This window comes from Dendrobates tinctorius, unplaced genomic scaffold, assembly GCF_039654945.1.
Source record: "Dendrobates tinctorius isolate UK_male_01 unplaced genomic scaffold, ASM3965494v1 ptg000116l, whole genome shotgun sequence".
NCBI classification, from domain to species: Eukaryota; Metazoa; Chordata; class Amphibia; order Anura; family Dendrobatidae; genus Dendrobates; species Dendrobates tinctorius.
The window spans coordinates 12,800,727-12,822,623 of NW_027361784.1; the positions used below are offsets into that span (position 1 = coordinate 12,800,727).

Consider the following 21,897-nt stretch of genomic DNA (forward strand, 5'->3'; position numbering starts at 1 on the left):
GGGAGAATGAATCCAATGCTGATTGGCCATAAGAATCATGTGACATGATGCCACATGGTCCCCGAGATAGGCAGTGCTGACACCACTGGAATGGCAACAGAGGCTTATTTATTTATTATTATGCTTTGCTTATATAGCGCTATCATATTAGGCAGTGTGTTACATACATTATCATCACTGTCCTCACTGGGGCTCACAATCTAGATTTTCTATCACTATGTCTTTGGGGTGTGGGAGGAAACTTGAGACCCCGGAGGAAACCCACACAAGCACAGGGAGAACATACAAACTCCTTGCAGAAGGTGACTATAGTGTTATGATCTCACAAGGGGGAAACAGTGATTCAGAAGGAATTGTTCGAGTAGTGGATCACCCCTTTAAGATTGGAGAGGAATTTTAATTAGAAGTAAAATGCAATGTTGCTTACTTTTGCCAGCACTCTGCAATAATAATCAATAATGAGCATGCGATAAACCCTTTAAAGAGGACCTGTCAGCATAAGTATCCAGATTTTGCCCATATTCTATTCTCGCTGCTCTCTTTGCGCTATTTTAAAATCCACCATATGGTTCAGGAAATAAGGGTCTTTTTACTTAGTGCTACTGTTTATGGAGATTACTAAGCGGGCGTTACTCATAGGGTAACTATGCAATGTAATTTTTGGCAGGCCTTGTACTTAGTACAAAGCCTTTATGAGTCTAGGAGTACAATTACATGACAATTTGAACAGAATGTGCATGAGCCCCTCTGCTGCAAAAGTGCTTGGATTTCCCATTGACTCCCATTATACTCGTTACTCAAAAAGAGCAACTGAGCATAACAAATTGCTGAAAAGTTTCCTGTAGTTCTTGACCAAGTTTGTATGAACTGCAGCAGGGATTTTAGCCCACTCCTCCATACAGATCTTCTCCAGGTCTTTCCTTTTTTAGGGCTGTCGCTAGTCAACATTGAACTTCAGCACCCTCCAATTGGGTTCAGTTCTGGAGGCTAGCTAGGCCATTTTAGGACTTTGAAATGCTTCTTAAAGAGCCACTCATAAGCTGCACTGGCTGTGAGTTTCAGGACACTGTCATGCTGGAAGACCCAGGCCTGATTCATCATCAATGCTCCTCCTGAGCAAAGGAGGCTGTTGGCTAAAATCTCATGATACATTACCCCATCCATCCTCCCATCAATGTGATTCAGTTGTCTTGTCCCTGTTGCTAAAAAGCACTGCCAAAGTATGCTGTTTCCCTCACCACGCTTCATGGTTGGAACTGTGTTGTTGGGGTTGTATTCATCCTTCTTCCTTCTCCAAACACGGGGAGTGGAGTTGACATGAAAAAGTTGCATTTTGGTCTCATCTGACCACATGATCTTCTACCATACCACCTCTGTATCATCCAGATGGTCAATAGAGAAATTCAAACTGGCCTGGACATGTGCTGGTGTGAGCAAATTGACCATGCTTGCCCTGCAGGATTTTAATCCATGATGATGTAGTGTGTTACTAATGGTAGTGGTGTTTGAGGATATAATCCCAAAGACCAGGTCCTCCTGTGTATATCAGGGTTGATTCCTGACCTTTCTCAGTATCATCCTGACCCCACATTGCATGTAGTTGCAGATCAAGGGAGATTGACAGTCATCTTGTGTTTCTTACATTTTCTAATAATTGTGCCTAAAGTTGTTGCCTTCTCACCAAGCTGCTTGCCTATTGTCCTGTAACTCATCCCAGACTTTTGCAGGTCTAAAATTTTGTTCCTGGTGTCCTTAGACAGCTCTTTGATTTTGGCCATGGTGGAGAGGTTGAAGCAATTTGAGTGTATGGACAGGTGTTTTTTATACAGGAAATTATTTCAAGCAGGTACAATTAATGCAGGTAATGATTGCAGAGTAGGAGGGCTACTTAAAGAAAAACTAACAGGTCAGTGAGAGCCAGAATTCTTGCTGGCTAGTAGGTGATCAAGTACTTATTTCATGCAATAAAATGTAATGCTGTTATTTAAAAATCATACAATGTGATATTCTGTTTTTTATTTTTAGATTCTGTCTCTCACAGTTGAAGTGTACCTACGATAAAAATTACAGACCTCTCCAAGCTTTGTAGGTGGGGAAACTTGCAAATTCGGCAGTGTTTCAAATACTTATCTTCCCCTCTGTATGTTAGCAAATTCTCAGAATACTGTATGTGAGTCGAATGTGCCCATAGATTAACATTAGTCAGATATTCGAAAATTAGTGTCCTTTTATTTCCATCAAAAGATTAAAAAAATCATGCAAATGTAATACTTCTCACTGCTGATAATCTGCTACAATTGTAACCCGTGCAGTCAATATTTTTTGAGTGAAATATGTCAGCAGCACAAATACTTGTCCTGATAGTTTGATACAATTATCTGGTTCGCCTTCAGAAGAGGAGTGAAACATGCTTCAGGACAGAGGGATGCCATCGTATGCACAGTGGTTCATTCTGACAGGTAACAGTGACCTTACTCTCAGTCTTTTCACCCATGGTTTTTGTCTTATGATGATTTATGCACCTTACAACAGGCACTTTATTATAGGGGTTTAGACTAGGAATACATCTATTACAATGATAGCATTCAGGATCAAGCAGCAATGAATGTCCAACTTTCCATTCTTTTCTGAACCTTTTAGGACAGTTATATTGCACTGCTACGAAATGCATTGCTTTTGAACATGTTCCATTTTTCTTTCTAACACCTTTCTATTCTAAAATTCATTCTATATATTTTTTGTAATAAATAAATTATGTATTAATATTGATAAATGTATTTCTGTTAGGCTGCTGCAGTGCGGTTACGCGCAACCTCCGCCAGGGGTGCTGGTGAGGGGAAAAGGATGCACTCACAGCGAAGCACCGAGGTGCAGCAGCACAGCAGCCACTAGGTGGTGGAAGAGTAGTCAGACAAGCCAGGTCAGTAACAGACAGGGAACTCAGAACCAGAGGAAGCAGCAATACACGTGGTCAGAAGCAAGCCAGAGAAGTTAAAGCCGGTCGGGAACAGGAGCAGGAACAGTCAGACAGGTTAGAGAACAAACCGGGTCAAATACCAAAGGGTCATAGCACAGGGAGCAGACACTAAAGGGGGTTTTACACATAGGGATATCGCTAGCGATATTGCTGTAACGTCACTGATTTTGTGACGTTATAGCGATATCGTTAGCGATATCGCTATGTGTGATACTTTCCTCCGACCGGCTCCCCCGCTGTCCTTCGCTGATCGCGCGAGATTGTACGGCTCCATTTCTCGTCGTCAGCTTCCTGCTGGGGCTTCCTGCTGTGACGACGAGCGACGCGTGGAGGCGGGCGGGAGGATGCCAGGATCGCTGTGTGTGTGAAAGGAGAGTATCGTGCGCTGAGTCGCTGCTGCATCGCTGTGAGGTCTGCCTGTGTGACAGCTCACTAGCGATCATTTAGCAATGCACCAGCGATCCTGACCGAGTCGAATCGCTGGTCAGATCGCTGGTGCATCGCTAAATGTAAAAGGGCCTTTAGACTAACAGAGTAACGGGAGGGGACAGGTATTGGAGTACAGCAAAAGGGCAGAGGACAAATCAGGATATAAAGTTGAGTGCAAAGTTTTATTTTATTTTATCTATATTGGTTTGGGAACCTACTTGTGCACCATCGCAGTAGTGCCACGGTCTATTATATATGTATGTTTTGTTAGGCAGACTTACACTAATACAGGCAATTACACCTATGTTGGAAAATTTTAGGAAATGAAAATGCTATAAATCACCTGTCCAAAATTTAGTTATGATATAAAATATACAGTTACAGGTCAGTGAGCTAGAAACAAGTTTGTCATATTTCTTATGTGATATATGAAACTTTTATACCTCTTGCCTGAAGTGGTTACAAACCAATATAAGAAATGAAAACTAGCTTATGGTTGACATATTTCCTCCAAGCTTCAGAAACAGTAAAGTTTAATGATGTTATAAATTATGGAATACAGAGATATTCTGCATCTTGACGAGTTTCACAGACAAAAACTTTTAAGGAGTTTTAATTATTATACACTATACACTAAGATTGCTTTACCTATCACATGTCCTTGTCTTGAAGGGGTCTAGGACTTTTCTTGTTGTAGACCTGATACGAATTGGCTAATAACATTGTGGGATTACGGAGGTGCCTGCTGCAGATGGATTGTAATTTTTGACTGTTTCTAGAGCAGAGTGAATCTCGACAAATTTGATTTGGACAGATTCGCTCATATTAAGGGGAGTTGAATTAATTTGATTCACATAGAATAAATACTGTGAAAATTAAATTTATTGGGAAGAGTTAAAATAATAATAAACTGCTCTATTCACCTGTCTTGAGCCCTCCCAATATCTATGCCACCATCACAATAACTCCTTGCTCCCCTAATGGTCTCCTTCTCGGCTACTTTTCTTTTTTGTTTTTAATCTCTACAAATTTTCCGACAGGAGATTCTATTGCAGAATAGGCCCTTCTCTGGCACATAAGCTTGACGCATATCAATGAGATAAAAGAAGAGGAGCTGTGTTGTGAGTTCATTTTCCCCTTCGTCACTGAGGTCTGGTGAACTCCCTATTCTGGTAAAGGAAGGTAATGAGCCTGATTATCAGGCACCTGAGTCTAATAATGATGACTGCCTGAGTGGAGTCACGGACTGGATATAAGGCTGCCAACGCCCTTCTGCCCTGTGGGTGATTTCTCTGTGGACTTCTAGGAAACCAGTCTGATTCCTGCTCCTCTAAAGCTAAGTTTTCTGCTTTGCCTTTTTGCATTTGTGTTTTGTTTTTGTTTGCCTTGCTTTTCTGGATTCTGCCATTCCCTGCTGGGGTGAGCTGATTCTTCTTTTGCCTGTTGCTCTGTCTTCAGAATATTCCTGAGTACTGACATAGTCTTTTTGAAGCCTAGCGTCTTCAAGGCCTTTTTCACTGTCAGTCTGTTGGCTCTTATTTTCATAGGGTTTTTCACAGATTGCAGACAGCAGCCTTCCTGTCCTTTCCTATTTAGTTAGCTTGGGCCCCGTCTTTGCTCAGTCTATCTTTCTGTCTGTGTTGTGTTCTTTCTTCTTGCTTCACCGTCATTATTTGTGGGGGGCTGCCTTTTGCTTTGGGGTCTGCTCAGGGGCAGTTTAGATTTCCCTTTCTGTCTTTAGGCTATTTAATTCTCCGGCTGTGATCGAGGGGTCTAGGGCATCGTAGGAACCCCCCACGGCTACTGCTAGTTGTGTTGATAGGTTCAGGGGTCTGCAATCCGATAGCTGCCAACCTCTCTGGTTTTCTGGACTTAGCTAGCATTTCTGTTTTTGCCTCCTACGGTGACTCAATCATAACAGAATCACCCGCCATACCGCAGATCCTAGGGTACTCAATAGCAGGAAAGAATTGTGTTTAAAAAAAAAAAAAAAAGTGTGTATATTCTTTCCTCTATATCTCTGAGGCCGTAGGGGGAATTTTTTTTCTCTCAATGGAGATAAAGCAATTGTCTGATCGTGTGGAGCAGCTCGCTGCGGAAGTGCGGGAATTTCAGCCTACCTTGCTCGTTCGCATGCTGTTGAACCAAAGATCCCTACACCTGATGTATTTTTTGGGGATCGATCTAAATTTTTGAGTTTCAAAAATAATTGTAAATTATTTTTTGCCTTGAAGCCTAACTCGTCAGGGAGCTCCACGCAGCGGGTTAAAATTGTCATCTCTTTGCTGCGTGGCGATCCCCAGGATTGGGAGTTTTCTTTGAAACCAGATGATCCTATTCTGACTAATGTGAACGCATTCTTTCAAGCCTTGGGGTTGTTGTATGACGAACCTAATGCTATTGATCAGGCTGAAAAGACCCTGTTGGCATTGAACCAGGGTCGAGATTCTGCAGAGTTGTACTGTCAAAAGTTCCGAAAGTGGGCGGTCCTTACTACCTGGAATGATAATGCCTTGGCTGCTCTCTTTCGGAAGGGTTTGTCAGAAGCCGTAAAAGATACTATGGTGGGATTTCCTGTTCCCTCTGGTCTGGACGATTCTATGTCATTAGCCATTCAGGTTGATCGGCGTTTACGTGAACACAGGATTGCACGAGAGGTGTTGCCACTGGTAGAACAGACGTCTGAACCTATGCAATGTGATAGAGTTTTGTCTAAGGCGCAACGTCAGGAGTTCAGAAGGCGTAATAAGCTGTGTTTTTTCTGTGGAGATGCCTCGCATATTATTTCTGTTTGTCCTAAACGAGAGAAACGCTTTGCACACACATTTTCTGTTGGTGGTGTTCAACCTAAGTTTCTTCTGGCAATTACTCTGATCTGCTCCCTGTCCACATTTTCCGCCAAGGCTTTTGTGGATTCGGGAGCAGCACTAAACCTAATGGACTTGGATTTTGCTAAACGTTGTGGATTTCCTATGACACCTCTGCAGACGCCTATCCCTTTGAGGGGGATTGATGCTACTCCTTTGGCGAAAAATAAACCTCAGTTTTGGACCCAGGTGGTCATGCGGGTCGCCCCAGACAATCAAGAAAATTGCAGATTTTTGGTGTTACATGGTCTGCATGATGCCGTTGTTCTGGGGTTTCCCTGGTTGCAAATTCATAATCCAGTCTTGGATTGGAAATCTGTGTCTGTGATGAGTTGGGGTTGTCGGTGTGCCTGTAGTGAGGCTCCTGTTTTTTCCACCTCTCCTCAGTCGCATGATGTTCCTGACTATTTGGTGGACTTTTATGATGTATTTAGTGAGAATGAGTCTGCGTCCTTGCCTCCTCATAGGAGTTATGACTGTGCAATTGAACTGAGCCCGGGGTGTAAATTTCCCAAGGGTCGGTTCTTCAATTTATCTGTACCCGAGCACGAGGCTATACAGTCCTATATTAAGGAGGCGTTGGAGAAGGGTCATATTAGACCATCCTCTTCACCCTTAGGTGCCCGGTTTTTTTTTGTGGCCAAAAAGGATGGTTCTTTAAGGCCTTGTATTGATTATCGTGCCCTCAACAAAATTACTATTAAACATCAGTATCCGTTACCCCTGATTTTGGATCTATTCTCCAGAGTTAGAGGTGCTTGCTGGTTTACCAAGCTTGACCTCAGGGGGGCGTATAATCTTATCCGCATTAAGCAGGGGGATGAATGGAAGACGGCGTTTAATACTCCGGAGGGACATTTTGAGTACCTGGTGATGCCTTTTGGGCTCACTAATGCCCCTTCTGTCTTCCAGTGCTTCATGAACGATATTTTCCGGGACTTTGTGGATACATTTTTGATTATCTATCTGGATGATATTTTGATCTTCTCCAAGGATTGGGATTCTCATGTGGAACATGTTCGGACTGTGTTCCGGATCTTGAGGGAGAATTCCCTGTATGTCAAAGGATCGAAATGCCTTTTTGGAGTACAGAGGATTTCATTTTTGGGATTTATTTTGTCTCCATTAACTATTGAAATGGACCCGGCCAAGGTACAGGCCATTTATGATTGGGTTCAGCCCACTTCTTTGAAGGCCCTCCAGAAGTTTTTGGGTTTTGCTAATTTTTATCGGAAATTTATAGCAAAATTTTCTAGTATTGCCAAGCCATTGACTGATCTGACTAAGAAGGGTGCTGATGTGTTGAATTGGTCTCCGGAGGCTGTTGCTTCCTTTCAGGAGCTGAAGCGAAGATTTACCTCCTCCCCGGTTTTGCGGCAACCTGATGTCTCACTCCCGCTCCAGGTAGAGGTGGATGCTTCTGAGATTGGTGCAGGAGCTGTTTTGTCCCAAAAGGATCCTGTAACATCTAAAATGAATCCCTGTGCTTTCTTTTCCCGAAAGTTCTCTCCATCTGAACGTAACTATGATGTGGGGAATCGGGAACTGTTGGCCATGAAATGGGCATTTGAGGAGTGGAGACATTGGTTGGAGGGAGCTAAACATCAAGTTGTGGTCCTCACTGACCACAAGAATTTGATTTACCTGGAGTCGGCCAAATGCTTGAACCCTAGACAGGCTAGGTGGGCCTTGTTTTTTACACGTTTTGATTTTGTGGTCTCTTTTCTTCCTGGAACTAAGAATGTCAAGGCAGACGCCCTCTCTAGGAGCTTCTTTGCTGATTCTCCTGTGGTGACCAAGCCTGCTACCATCTTAGGCGAAGGGGTAGTTCTTTCTGCCATCTCGCCTGATTTGAGACTTGCTCTGCAAGAGTTCCAGGAGGACAAACCTGAGCGTTGTCCCAGTGGAAAGTTGTATGTTCCTGACCAGTGGAAGAAGAGAGTGATGTCTGAAGTTCATTGCACTGCATTGGCTGGTCATCCAGGTATTTTTGGTACTAGAGATCTGGTGAGTCACTCTTTTTGGTGGCCCACCTTGTCTCATGATGTCAGGAATTTTGTGCAGTCCTGTGGAACTTGCTCCCAGTCTAAACCTTGTTCTCGCTCTAGTGGGTTGTTGATGCCTTTGCCGGTCCCCAGGAGGCCATGGACCCATATTTCAATGGATTTCATCTCTGATATGCCTGTCTCTCAGAGAATGACTGTTATTTGGGTGATTTGTGATAGGTTCTCTAAGATGGTTCATCTTGTACCACTCCCTAAGTTGCCATCTTCCTCTGAGTTGGTGCCCCTGTTTTTGCAACAGGTGGTTCGCTTGCACGGGATTCCTGAGAACATTGTATCTGACAGAGGAGTTCAGTTTGTGTCTAGATTTTGGAGGACTTTCTGTTCCAAGCTGGGAATTCAGTTGTCCTTCTCCTCTGCTTTTCACCCCCAGACCAATGGGCAGACAGAGAGAACAAACCAGACCTTGGAGTCGTATTTGAGATGTTTTATTTCCACTGATCACGATGATTGGGTTTCATTTTGGCCCTTGGCCGAATTTGCTTTAAATAATAGAGGTAGTTCTGCCACTTTGATGTCACCTTTTTTTTGTAACTTTAGGTTTCATCCTCGATTTTCTTCAAGGCAGGTGGAGCCTTCTGCCTGCCCAGGTGTTGACACTGTGGTGGAGAGAATGCACCAAATCTGGGACCAAGTGGTGGATAAGTTATCTCTCTCCCAGGAAAAGGCCCAGCGGTTTTCCAATCGACATAGGACCATTGGTCCCCAGTTTAAGATTGGTGATATGGGGTGGTTATCATCAAAAAACATTGCTATGAAGGTGGCTTCTCCTAAGTTTAAGCCTAGATTTATTGGACCTTACAAGATTTTGGAGATTATTAATCCGGTCTCTTTTCGTTTGGCTCTCCCTGTCACATTTAAAATCCATAATGTGTTCCATAAGTCCTTGTTGAAGAGGTTTGTTGAACCAGTTGTTCCTGGGGTGGCACCTCTGGACCCTGTATTGGTTGAAGGTAACATGGAATATGAGGTAGAGAAAATACTGGATTCCCGTCTGGCTAGACGGAGACTCCAGTATTTGGTTAAGTGGAAGGGTTATGGTCAGAAGGATAATTCCTGGGTCGCTGCCTCTGATATTCATGCCAAAAGATTGGTGCGTGCCTTTCATCGGGCTCACCCTGATCGCCCTGGTGGCGTGGTTGAGGGTTCGGTGACCCCTCCTCAAGGGGGAGGTACTGTTGTGAGTTCATTTTCCCCTTCGTCACTGAGGTCTGGTGAACTCCCTATTCTGGTAAAGGAAGGTAATGAGCCTGATTATCAGGCACCTGAGTCTAATAATGATGACTGGCTGAGTGGAGTCACGGACTGGACATAAGGCTGCCGACGCCCTTCTGCCCTGCGGGTGATTTCTCTGTGGACTTCTAGGAAACCAGTCTGATTCCTGCTCCTTTAAAGCTAAGTTTTCTGCTTTGCCTTTTTGCATTTGTGTTTTGTTTTTGTTTGCCTTGCTTTTCTGGATTCTGCCATTCCCTGCTGGGGTGAGCTGATTCTTCTTTTGCCTGTTGCTCTGTCTTCAGAATATTCCTGGGTACTGACATAGTCTTTTTGAAGCCTAGCGTCTTCCGGACCTTTTTCACTGTCAGTCTGTTGGCTCTTATTTTCATAGGGTTTTTCATGGATTGCAGACAGCAGCCTTCCTGTCCTTTCCTATCTAGTTAGCTTGGGCCCCGTCTTTGCTCAGTCTATCTTTCTGTCTGTGTTGTGTTCTTTCTTCTTGCTTCACCGTCATTATTTGTGGGGGGCTGCCTTTTGCTTTGGGGTCTGCTCTGGGGCAGTTTAGATTTCCCTTTCTGTCTTTAGGCTATTTAATTCTCCGGCTGTGATCGAGGGGTCTAGGGCATCGTAGGAACCCCCCACGGCTACTGCTAGTTGTGTTGATAGGTTCAGGGGTCTGCAATCCGATAGCTGCCAACCTCTCTGGTTTTCTGGACTTAGCTAGCATTTCTGTTTTTGCCTCCTATGGTGACTCAATCATAACAGAGCTGATTGGCGGACTAGGCAAGGTGTTGAGAGATGCGGGACACGTGTGGGGAAGGTTCAGAAGTGAGTATAAAAGTTTATTGTTTCAAACCCCTTCCCAGCCCTCATAATACCTGAAAAGAGTGACAATTTGTTAAATCTGTGCAAAATGAATTGCCCAAAAATCAGATTCAACTGTTTGCACAAATTTTAAGAAATTCTAAACATTAGTCTGACTAGTTTAACATCTTAACCCTCGGAGATTTTTCATTTTTTGCTCCCCCTCTTCTCTGTCCCATAACCTTTTTATATTTCCATCAATATGGCCGTGTGAGGACTTTTTTTTGCGGGATGAGTTGTACTTTTGAACGACACCATTGGTTTTCCCACGTCGTGTACTAGAAAATGGGAAAAGAATTCCAATTGCAGTGAAATTGCAAAAAAAGTGCAATCCCACACTTGTTTTTCATTTTGCTTGGTTCACTAAATGCTAAAACTGACCTGCCATTATAATTCTCCTGGTCATTTACAAGTTCATAGACACTAAACATGTCTGGGTTCTTTATCATGTGGTGAAAAAAATTCCAAACTTTGTTAACCAAAAGCCTCATATTCCGATACCCGTAGCGGCTCCATTTTTCGTGATCTCGGGTTGCGTGAGGGTTTATTTTTTGATTGCTGAGCTGGCATTTTTAATGATACCATTTTGATGCAGATGCAAACTTTTGATCATCTGTTATTGCATTGTAATGCAATGTCACGGCGTCCAAAAAATGTAATTCTGGTGTTTTGACTTTTTTTCTCACTACGCCGTTTAGGGATCAGGTTAATCCTTTTTCTTATTGATAGATCGTGCGATTTTGAATGCAGCACTACCAAATATGTGTATGTTTGATTTTTTTATTGCTTTATTTTGAATGAGGCAAAAGGGAGGTGATTTGAACTTTTATATTTTTTTTATATTTTTACAACCATTTTCATTTCACTTTTGGAACCCGATCAGCTCTGCTACATAAAGGTGATGATCAGATCACCTCCATATAGCAGAATTTCTCAGTTGCTATGAGCGCCAACCACTGGGTGGTGCTCACAGTAAGCCAGCACTGACAACCATAGAGGTCTGCAGGAGTCCTCCGTTTGTCATGCCAACCCACTGGTGACCCGCGATCACGTTATGTGGGTGACCGGTGGGTGGATTTCCGGCGAGATTGCCGGAAGCACTTGTTAAATGCCGCTGTCATTGTTTGAAAGCGGCATTTAATGGGTTAATAGCCACGGGAGGATTGCAATTCCACAGCTGACATGTCCTGGGAAAGATGTGGGCTTCCCGCCGGAGCCAACATCAAAGGGAGGGAGTCCGACATTGGCGTAAATGTACGCCTGATGTCGGAAAGGGGTTAAAGTGAACCTGTCATCAGATTGTGAGTCTTATATTGTCTACTGAGTCCTCCTGTAGACCCCAAAAAAACTATATGAATTGCACCTGTGCTGTATTTAGTTGAGGATGTCCAGTCCTGCGCGAGATTATGTTGTGCGCGTTATGCACATCAATCATAGCTGGAGAATGGTGATTAGGATCAGATAGGTGGCATAGATGCTGTAGTGATGATGCCCTTCAAACCGGACCATCTTCATTTAGATACAGAGCAGGAGCAATTCAAATGCTATTCTTGGAGGTATGCAAGGGGAGTCAGGAGATAAGATAAGATAAGATAATCCATTAATCGTCCCACCATGGGGAAATTCAGAGCATTACAGCAGCAAGGCAGGAACAAGTACAGATACAGATGCATAAAGGCATTACATTGACAGTAGGTTGGTACATATACGAAAAAAAAAAAAATGATAGATATAGTAATGGAATGCATTTCAGGAGCAGATGAAGGTGGTGACATTTGTTCAGAGTGTCAAAAACTGATGACAGGTTCCATTTAAAATCAATTTGCTCTTCACTATTTGTTCTGCCAAATCCTCAGACTGGAGGTTTAGGCCAGTGAGGTTAGTTGGAGGATTCTCCACTCAGGACCCCATGATTAATAGCTTGAGAGAGCTACTAGTGAAAAGGGAACTTTGAGTGTTTATGTATCACCTCAATTTTCACTTGTTAGCATTAGGTTAACCCTAGTCTTCTTCAGCCATACTCTAAAAAGGGGTTCGGAGAAGACCACTTTATTGCTCCCATTGAGGTCTCCTTTTGCTAATTTGTTAAGTGATTTATTGCATTTTTAGCTAAATAAGTAAAAAATAATCTAGAGAAAGATTGTGCAGCTCACAAGCTGTGTGTCATTTCTGTGTTAGTTTGGCCTTCATTCAAACTTATATAAAAACTTTTTTTTGTGAAAAAAAAATCTCATAAAATTATCAGATAAACCAAAAAATGTAATTAGTTTGTGTTTATAACTTGACGATATTAATCCGCTGCTAATTGACTGCAGAATATAAATGGCACTGCTACGAGACTTTGTGCTAGAAAAATACATAATTAGAAATCATTCATGCACCTCACAATGAAAGAACACATGCAAAGCCATGTATCACATTTAGGAAAGTGACATTAAAGTAATATCGTATTATAATTTATAACAATATTTGTTTTTTATTTCGTTTCTCTCTCATGCTATTTTAGATTTTAGCAATTCTCTAAAATTGTGGCAGCAGGAAACAACACACAAAATATGTGGCAGATTTGCTACAGAGATTTCCTTGAATGACCTACTCATCTGAATGGTGGATCCAGAAGCAGAACTCCTTGTATCTGCTGCAAATGCAACCTCATTTAAATGAATAAAAGCTGAGTTTCAGGCTTCGACATTTCTACCAAAAATCTGCTTTTTTGGACAGCAGTAAAAGTTTTCTTGCAAGTTTATAGTAAAGGATCGAGTGGTAGGAAAGTTTGCTAATATTTTTTGAAGAGAGCTTGACAGCATTATTTACTATAGACCTACCTTTGTCATTAGGGAAAGTTGCTAGCACAAATAAAAAATCAGCATTCTTGTGTTGCTGCATATTCTAATTAGGTTGACTAGTATACTTAGTGCTGAGCAGTCCAGCCCATGCAGTCTATCCAGTCACACCCATAGAGGCGTTGTTATACTCTCGATACTGCCCATCTGCCTCCTCCCTGATTCCCTAAATCACACGAATGCTTGGCGGCCGCTATGACTTCAGGTGTATACAGTGATCTGCCAATGTGCCACTGCCCTAGAGTCACTCTGTACAGACGTGAAGTCTCATCGGCTGAGTGCTCTGCAATCTGGTATAGTGCTTAACCGGTAGGTAGCAGTTGGCACAGTGCATGTCTGCCTATGTGCCACTACTTGCTGGAAGTGGATAGTAGGAAGGATATCACATCTCAGATCCAAACCCAACTCTTCCATCTGTGATCTGTTGATGGGAATGGAAAAAAAAACTCATGAATGTTTAGCTATTTTGTGGCGCGATCCAAGTTGACTGATGAAGTGATTTCTTTGACTAATAAAATCAGGGAATGCAATGATAGGGATACTCAATGTGGAAGTGGAATATAGGGAACGTGCAAGACCGGCTCTTTTTCTCCTCTTTATGTAGCTTGTGAAAAGAAAGTAGTATTATCATAAAAATTACCTATCTGCTATTCCTTAATGTATCCTATTTCCCTTGTGCTCAGCGGTTTGTTATGATTCCATTAAGCAAAAATGTTGCTCTTCACTGTCAAGTTTTCCTTGGACGTGTCAAAATAATTATTAGAATTTCAAGGTGGCATTTGTTAACAAGTTGCAGGACCATATGCTTATCTGGAAAGACATCTGTTTTATTATCCTGTGTGCAGTGTTTAGCAAATAATATTTTACTAACTCATTTATTAAATCGATTCCTAATTGTGGAATATTCATTTACTGAGTCACAGCAGAATGTGCATTTTACCACTGACTTGCATATGTGGGCAAGGTTATATGCTAGTAATTATAGTAAGTGCAAAAAAATATTGTGGAAACCTTGGCATGAAGGTGGCGATCCATCCATCTGAAGCCGCTCGCCCAGCCTGCAGGTAAGAATCTCATTGCCGACTAAGGTAAAACCAGGTACACACTGATAGCGAATGATGTCGCCTATGATGCAAGAAGATAAAAAAAATGTAAAAAAAACAAACAAAAAAATAATATAACACTTCAAGTTCAACTCCAGTTTTTTTTTCATTTGACCACCGGTTAAGTATCAGTAAGGCTAGTCTCACACTAGTGTATGGCCGAGGTGTGGAGGGCTGTGGACTTCCTCCATGAAGCTCTGCCCCTGCCGCACCTCCTCCGGTCAGCTCGCCTCTGTCGGCATGCGGTCTGCGTACCTTATCTTTAGCATTAGGTAAGCAGGCCATGCCGATAAATGCAGATGCCTCTGTATGCGTCTTTTTGACGGTGTGGCGACCTGCGCCAAATGCAGCAAGTTGCATTTTGGTGCGCTCGCCGCACCATCAAAAAGACACATGCGGTATCTGCATACATCGGCACGGCCTGCGTACCTAATGCTAAAGATAGGGTATGCAGGCCGCATGCTGACAGAGGTGGAGCTGACCAGAGGGGGTGTGGCCGGGGCAGAGCTTCACGGAGGAAGCCCGCAGCCCTCTGCACCTCGGCCATACGCTAGTGTGAAACTAGCCTAATCTATGTTAAAAATTTTACCAGTTGACATTTTCTGCCTTTTCTAGAGCTGCCTGAGTCCACTTCTTGACCACATGAGCACAGTTGTGACCAACTGGATCACACCAGTTTTTAACCAGAAGCTATTTCTCAATGTCAGTCTATGAGCCTTAGAACAAGGCTCATTCAGACTCGAATCGAGAGCAAGTAATGGTGGGGTGGTGATTTCCAGCCAGTCAGAGCTGCGGTCCCAAGATGTCAGAGTGGGAGCAGAACAGCGTTGGAAACAGTAAAATAAGATAACCAGTAAATATTGTACTACAAACATGGAACATACATTAATAATGATGACTGAAAGATCATGAAATTGAAGAAACCTGCCAGAATGGTACATTGATATTACTCATAAATGTTTCCAATGTAACAGCTTCAAAGAAAAGCCATCAGTCACCTATGTATACAAGTTATAATGATGTAAAGTTTGGATTGAAAAAAATGGTGAGGGACATTTTCCAATGATTGGATAAAAAATACAAATTTACAAATTATACTTTAAGCTCCAAATCTTTGTCAAAATGTCCAAAACTCAACATTTTAAAAAAAATCTAAAATGTACTAGGCGATACAATAGATCATAGTTTTGATATAACCAAACAATGCTTTTATTCGCCTTGAGTCCAAAAAAGTTTCAGAAGCGGAAGATGCTTAGTGTGTAGCAGATGGGACCACTCTTGACCTGGTGTAGATATGCCATAAAATAGCCCCAGATAGGACCCCAATTTTTATGTAGTGTAATAGCATAGTGACTGCTTTCCTCTATTGCCATGTACTATTTGAATTCTTTTATATCATGTTGGTGTTCTGGAGATCAAATTTACAGTTAGGTCTTGATCACATGGCTTATACATCGGATGAGTGATATTTGATGTTTTATCGAATAGCACTCGAACCAATGTTTTTCAACGGGGAAATATTGATGCCTGATTTTTTCCACTAACAGAATCTGCCAGTGACAAAAATGACAGTATACTGCGATTTGCCCACTTAAATTAAATGGCACCCAACCAACTCATGTTTATGGGTGCATGGAAATCATGACATCTGAGATTGCGCCCTCATAGAATGGAGAAGATGGCAAAATGTGGTTCTTCATCTTTTTCTGACAGTGTGCTATGCTTCTGTCATTTGAGAGAATTAAATCACACTATGCTGACACAAATTCTGATCAGATTGTCATTAACATAATCAATCCCATTCCCTTGGAAGAGAGAATCTTTGGGCGTGTGATTGTAGCCTATATGTTATGAAAAAATGATCTCGTTACCTATTTCAAACTCATCATCTTCTGCCAGAATTTCTGAATTCAGAACAGGAGGAGGTGACTGGCAAATTCGCAATTGATAAGCTGTAAAAACATAAATATTTGACAAATTAATTGTACAGAAATGTTACATTTTTGTCATAGGATGTTCAGTCTATTTATATAGAATACACAGAATATATGTGATCCTTATGCAGTATTCCACAAGGTCTAAGGCCACGAGGCATTTCTTTTCAAAATAGACATAAGATAGTTGATATAAAAGTGCTTTGAAGAAGAATTTTAGCCTTGTATATAACAAAAAAAACCTTGTGATCCAAATCTCTAGTCACCTTTGGGATCTGTTGAATGAGTGTTTGTAGAACACCAAATACAAATTAGATGGTCACCTAGCCAAGTGACTTGACTGTCCTCAGTCCAAAGTGTAAGACCACATTTAGGCTGTGTGCCCACGATGCGTTTTGTTAAGTGTTTCCGCAGCGTTTGTGCCAGATCAGACGCTGCAGAAATGCTTAAAAGATGCATTAAATTAATTAGCATGTGTTTTTGGCTTTTTGTGCCATCCCCAATGTTCCCAGAAATCGCGTGTCAAAAAACGCGTCAAAAACGCGTTAAAAAACGCGCAAGAAACACGCGGAAACAGGCGCGCATTTTCTGGGAAAGGGGATCCTTTTCCTGAGCGTTTAAAAATGCTAGCATGGGCACATAGCCTTATAATTGTGACTAAAGGTACTGTCACACTAAGCGATATCGCTAGCAATATCGCTATAACTTGTGACGTTATAGCGATATTGCTAGCGATATCGCTGTGTGTGATACTTACCTACGACCCGCTCCCCCGCTGGTTATAGCTGATCGCGCGAGAACGTCCTGGACTGATTCTCGTCATCAGCTTCCTGCTGCGCTTCCTGTGGAGAGACGAGCGACGAGCGTGGAGCCGGGCGGGAGGACGCAGGATCGCCTGGTGTGACAGGTAAGTAGCGACCCCCATCCCCTGCGATGTCGCTGGTGAGATCTGCCTGTGTCAGCTCACTAGCGACCACTTAACGATGTACCAGCGATCCTGACCGCGTCATATCGCTGGTCGGGATCACTGGTACATCGCTAAGTGTGACAGTACCTTAAGGCTAGGGCTCCATGACCATATTTATATTCACAGCAATCTTTTCCTCTAACAGACAAGGTGTGAGAAAAAATCAGACATGTGTACGGCCTCATTGAATAACATTGGTCCGACTGCCATCCGAGGTTTTGTCGGATCGCACTAGGACTGAAAGTGCGGTGTCTGTACGAGCCTTTGATAGAATGAACTTTCAAATAACATGAAAGGAGTTTGTCACTTTTATGTTTTTGATTCCTGCCAGTCAGCATTGTGTTAAAAATCATACAATAAACTAGTCCGACTCCTCACCCTCCCATCTGCCTGCTTCTTTGGTATCTGTGTATTGTCTACAGCAGTGGCTTCATGACTACTGTGCACTTCAATTTTATAGGCAATCACGGAGCTCAATGGCTCATGCCACCTACACTAGAAGACCAAGTGAACTTGTGATTGATGACCTCAATGCTGGGTGCTGTAGTTGTGACATCATTACTACAGTCAATACAGAGAAGAGCAGACATTGGACCCATGGAGTGTTAGAGCTATGCGATTTCATTATTTTACCACAGTCCTGCCCACATAAACTGTACATTAAAAGGGTTTATATGGCCAGTGCTGTCCTAGAATAGCAAAATAAAATACTACTCACTTTCCCCATGTCTGGGGTTATATCAGCCCCAATTAACTGCTCTGTATTAACTGCAGTGGTGATGTCACGACTACAGCCCACAACATTGCTGCAATTTATTCTGAAACCTAGTGGCTCTGTAAATTATATATATCTATGTTCTCAATAAACTGAAGTTTTCTTTAAACACAGCTGCTGTCTCACCAAAAGCCAATGGTTTGGTGCCTCTTTCCTTTCTCCTGCCACCTGTTTTCTTTTTTTACTTATCTAATACTAGTCATTATGTTCTATAAGTATATAGGCCATATAATGCACAATGATTTGACGATGCTCTGCTAGCCTTGTGATATCTTTAGGGTATGTGCATACAGAGTTTTTTGGCTCTGCGGATTTTGCAGTAAAAACCGCAGATAAATCCGCAGGACTAAAGTCCTGTGGTTTATCTGCGGCTTTGCTCTGCGGTTTTACACCTCATAATGGATGAGGTGTGAAACTGCAGCGTTTCTGCACTAATGAATTGACATGCTGCGGATTGTAAACCGCAGCAAAACCGCGTGGAAAAATCTGCAGCATGTGCACTGCGTTTTCCAGTTTACCATTGAAAACAATGGTACTGTACAACGCACCTAAATCTGCTGTGGACCCGCAGAGCCTGAAATGCTGCGGATCCGCAGCAGAATCTGCACCATGTGCACATACCTTAAAAATCCTAAGCTAGACTTTGTCTCTCCCTCCCACCTCCTGAAGGCGACTTTATGACACTTTAATTTTACTCTAAATATTTTTATCAAGACCATCATCTATATGAATAAATTTTGTTAATAGAACTGACCTGAAGTCGATATTATCTGTCATTAAAGGGGTTGTCAACTACTTGGGCAACTCATTCTTGAACTAAATGTTTGATCCCGATAAAATAAAATAGCTTATATTCACCTCCCATGTCGGCGTCTTTCCTGCAGTGTCATTGCTTTTAATTAATGAAACCCTCAAAGCATATATACCAACACTTGAAATTACCCAGCCCCATCCATGTTATTCATGCCAGCACAAGAATTTCCTTCCAATATCCTTCCTTCCAGAGACTTCTCACCCCTGAGAAAATGTAGGCTTTAGAATCCCTAAAAGCATATGCTTTTTTTCTACTTCAGCACTGGAGTGGTGTCACTAATGTATGTTCCTTGCCCTTGGCCTTATTCTTACATGCTGCAATTTTCATATTTTATTGGAGCAGCAGTTCGTGACCTGTTGGCTCATTCCAGTGTGTGCTGGAGCAATCCAGAAGTCATAACTCAATGTAAATCTATGAGGACCAGATTGAAGCTCTCATAGACTTACACTGAGAGCCTGTGACCATGACTTCTGATCAGTCAGACATTGCAATCACAAGATGGCAGCACAAGACCTTAGCAGTGCAGGGAAGAGCTAAAGATGGTTACTGGTAAGTATAAGACTGGTGTCAGTGAACTTAGATTTGTAGCACCACTCCAGTGCTGATATATACAGTGTATAAAAAAACTAAAGTGATGCTTTAAAGGGTATTTAGATCGATAGGATTGGGTATAAAGCTGGAGTCACACATAGCAACTTACCAGTGACCCCGACAGCGATATCAACGTGTCATGATCGCTGGTAAGTCGCTATGTGATCGCTGGTGAGCTGTCACACAGACAGCTTCACCAGCGATCAGCACAGCGATGCCGAGCGCCCGGAATCGCTGTGCTCGTTAGCGCTGATGCCATGGATCCATGTAAAAAATAGAATTAAAATAAAAAATATTGTTATTCTCACCTTCCAATGCCCCGCGCAGCCATCCCACCTCTCTACATGCTCCCGGTCCCAGTAATCCTTTGCGAGAATGACCGCAATGATGTCACTGTCTCGCGGGATCACAAAGTCTCAGTCATTCTTGAAAAGGATTACTGGGTCCGGGAGCATGGAGAGAGGCGGGATGGCAGCGCGGGATGTTGGAAGGTGAGAATAACAATATATATATTTTTTTAATTATTTTTTACATCGTAGTACAGCTGATCGCTGGTCTCCCGCAGTGATGCGTGCTGGCCAGCGGGAGATCAGCGCCGAAAAAAATGTCCAGAGGTTTCTTGCAGTGATCAGCAATACCGGCAGGGGGGGCGGTCGCTGATGGCTGTCACACACAGCGATCTCGCTAGCGAGATTGCTATGTGTGACGGGGCCCTAAGTTCTCAATGGCTTGGGCTCTGACCACTGTAACTTCCATGCTCACCTCTGCTCCTTTCTCAATGTGACTGCACTTACCTGCCACCAATGCTACTAGTAAGAATGAATGAAGATGAGGTGCTTATGCTGTCAGACCCTTGGTGATCGGGAAGTTATCTCCTGTCCTATTGATGGGAATTAACTTTTAATTTTTACAGAATTCAAATGTCTACATTTTATCTGAAAAGACTATATTCTTCCAAGATACAAGGTCTGGTACCTTCATGAGTAGCACAAGCTTATCTCTACTAAAAGGGATGTTTGATGAAGAGAAATTAGCAATTATCAATGTATTGGGTTAGGTGATCACTCATAGATCACAAGGACCTCATCTGATGGAATTGGCAGAAAGGGGCATTATAATTCTGTTAGACTGATTCAGCAGAGTAAATGCTTGACTGCCTCTACAGGGTCACTGAAAATTGGTAATTGCAGAGCTTGACAGTTCAATAGAGAGTGAATGGAGCCATGGTCAAGAAAGTGCACTGCTGGTTCATTCTAGAGGGCCACTCTTGATCATTGTGGTCCCAGTGGTTGAACCCAAACTGATCTATGTTATCACTAATCCTATGGAACCAAGTAAGAAAAGTCATGTATGAAAAACATGATACCTTCTAAATCAAACTGTTGCAAGATTCATAGTAGGATACTTGGCAACAGAGATATTGAATCAATAAAGAAAAAAAACAGGTAAAATATTGTATTTTATATGTATGCAATATAATTGCAGACATGGATCTATTCTTGGCGCTTTAGTTTCTTCCCCAAACAGCATTCAGATAGGTCACTTGGAGTTTAGATTTTGAGTCTAAATAGATACAGTGACTGATATGAATATAATAAAATGTCATTATTGAATAAATAGAAAACTTTTGGTTTGATCAGTTTCCTTTTTTTTCTACGGTAGAAATTCAAGCATGTGTAAAGATATTAAAACTACCAAGAATACTATCCATGAGATGACAAGGTTAGAGGAGAGTTTCAATGTCAAGCTTGGTATTGCAATGTACAATGTGATAGATCCCTAAAAATTAATTTGTCATGAAAAATCACCAGACTGATTATATTCATAGTGAACTGAGAAATATGTTGGCGTCTATAATCTTTGAAAACCTAATTTGAAATTTGGACGCTGCTCACATTGATTTCAGAAAGCATTTTCTCCACTTGAATAGAATCCAAACTGCATAATTTCTTGGACATTGTGAACCTTTTAAATTGAACATATGTTTTCTGCAGACACAAATTTCCCATCCAGATGACAGGTTGCTAAAAATTGTCTACACATTCATTTAAAATGTATGAGGCACCAAGACAAGCTAGATTTTTTTTTTATAAATTGTCAAGAATTCCTTAAAAAACAAAAATGAACTTTGGTGTTGGGCCATTATCTCATGACAGCGTGGGACTTGGAGGGTATTAGAGTAGCCAATTACTCAAAGGGAGTTTTTACTACAAGAAGATCGACAATTTGTAAGTGAAAACTAGATTCTAATGCCAAATGCGGATCTGAATGGACAAGGTGAACCCCAGGTAAAGTTGACTATTCATTTTACTTGTTTTACTCATTCTTGGCCCTTCTGAATCTATCAAAATGGAAGCAAGGCAGCATTTTGCTAGATTTGCAAAAATATTAATTTTGCAAAATCCAAATCTTCTGAAACTGTAGTCAAATGTATGACCCCCTCAAAGCATTTTGC

At 42.0% G+C, this 21,897-nt stretch overlaps 1 protein-coding gene across 8 annotated transcripts in view; it reads right to left on the reverse strand.

Moving 5' to 3' along the window:
• CSMD3 (CUB and Sushi multiple domains 3) overlaps positions 1–21,897 on the reverse strand; it is a 1,871,449-nt gene that overhangs the window by 222,668 nt on the left and 1,626,884 nt on the right. For all 8 annotated transcript variants that reach the window (XM_073590214.1, XM_073590213.1, XM_073590210.1 and 5 more), the window contains 2 exons: positions 16,233–16,313; positions 14,270–14,383 (listed from right to left, as the gene is read on the reverse strand). In XM_073590214.1, the coding sequence (XP_073446315.1) occupies positions 14,270–14,383; positions 16,233–16,313 (195 nt within the window). The remainder of the gene's footprint in view (positions 1–14,269; positions 14,384–16,232; positions 16,314–21,897) is intronic.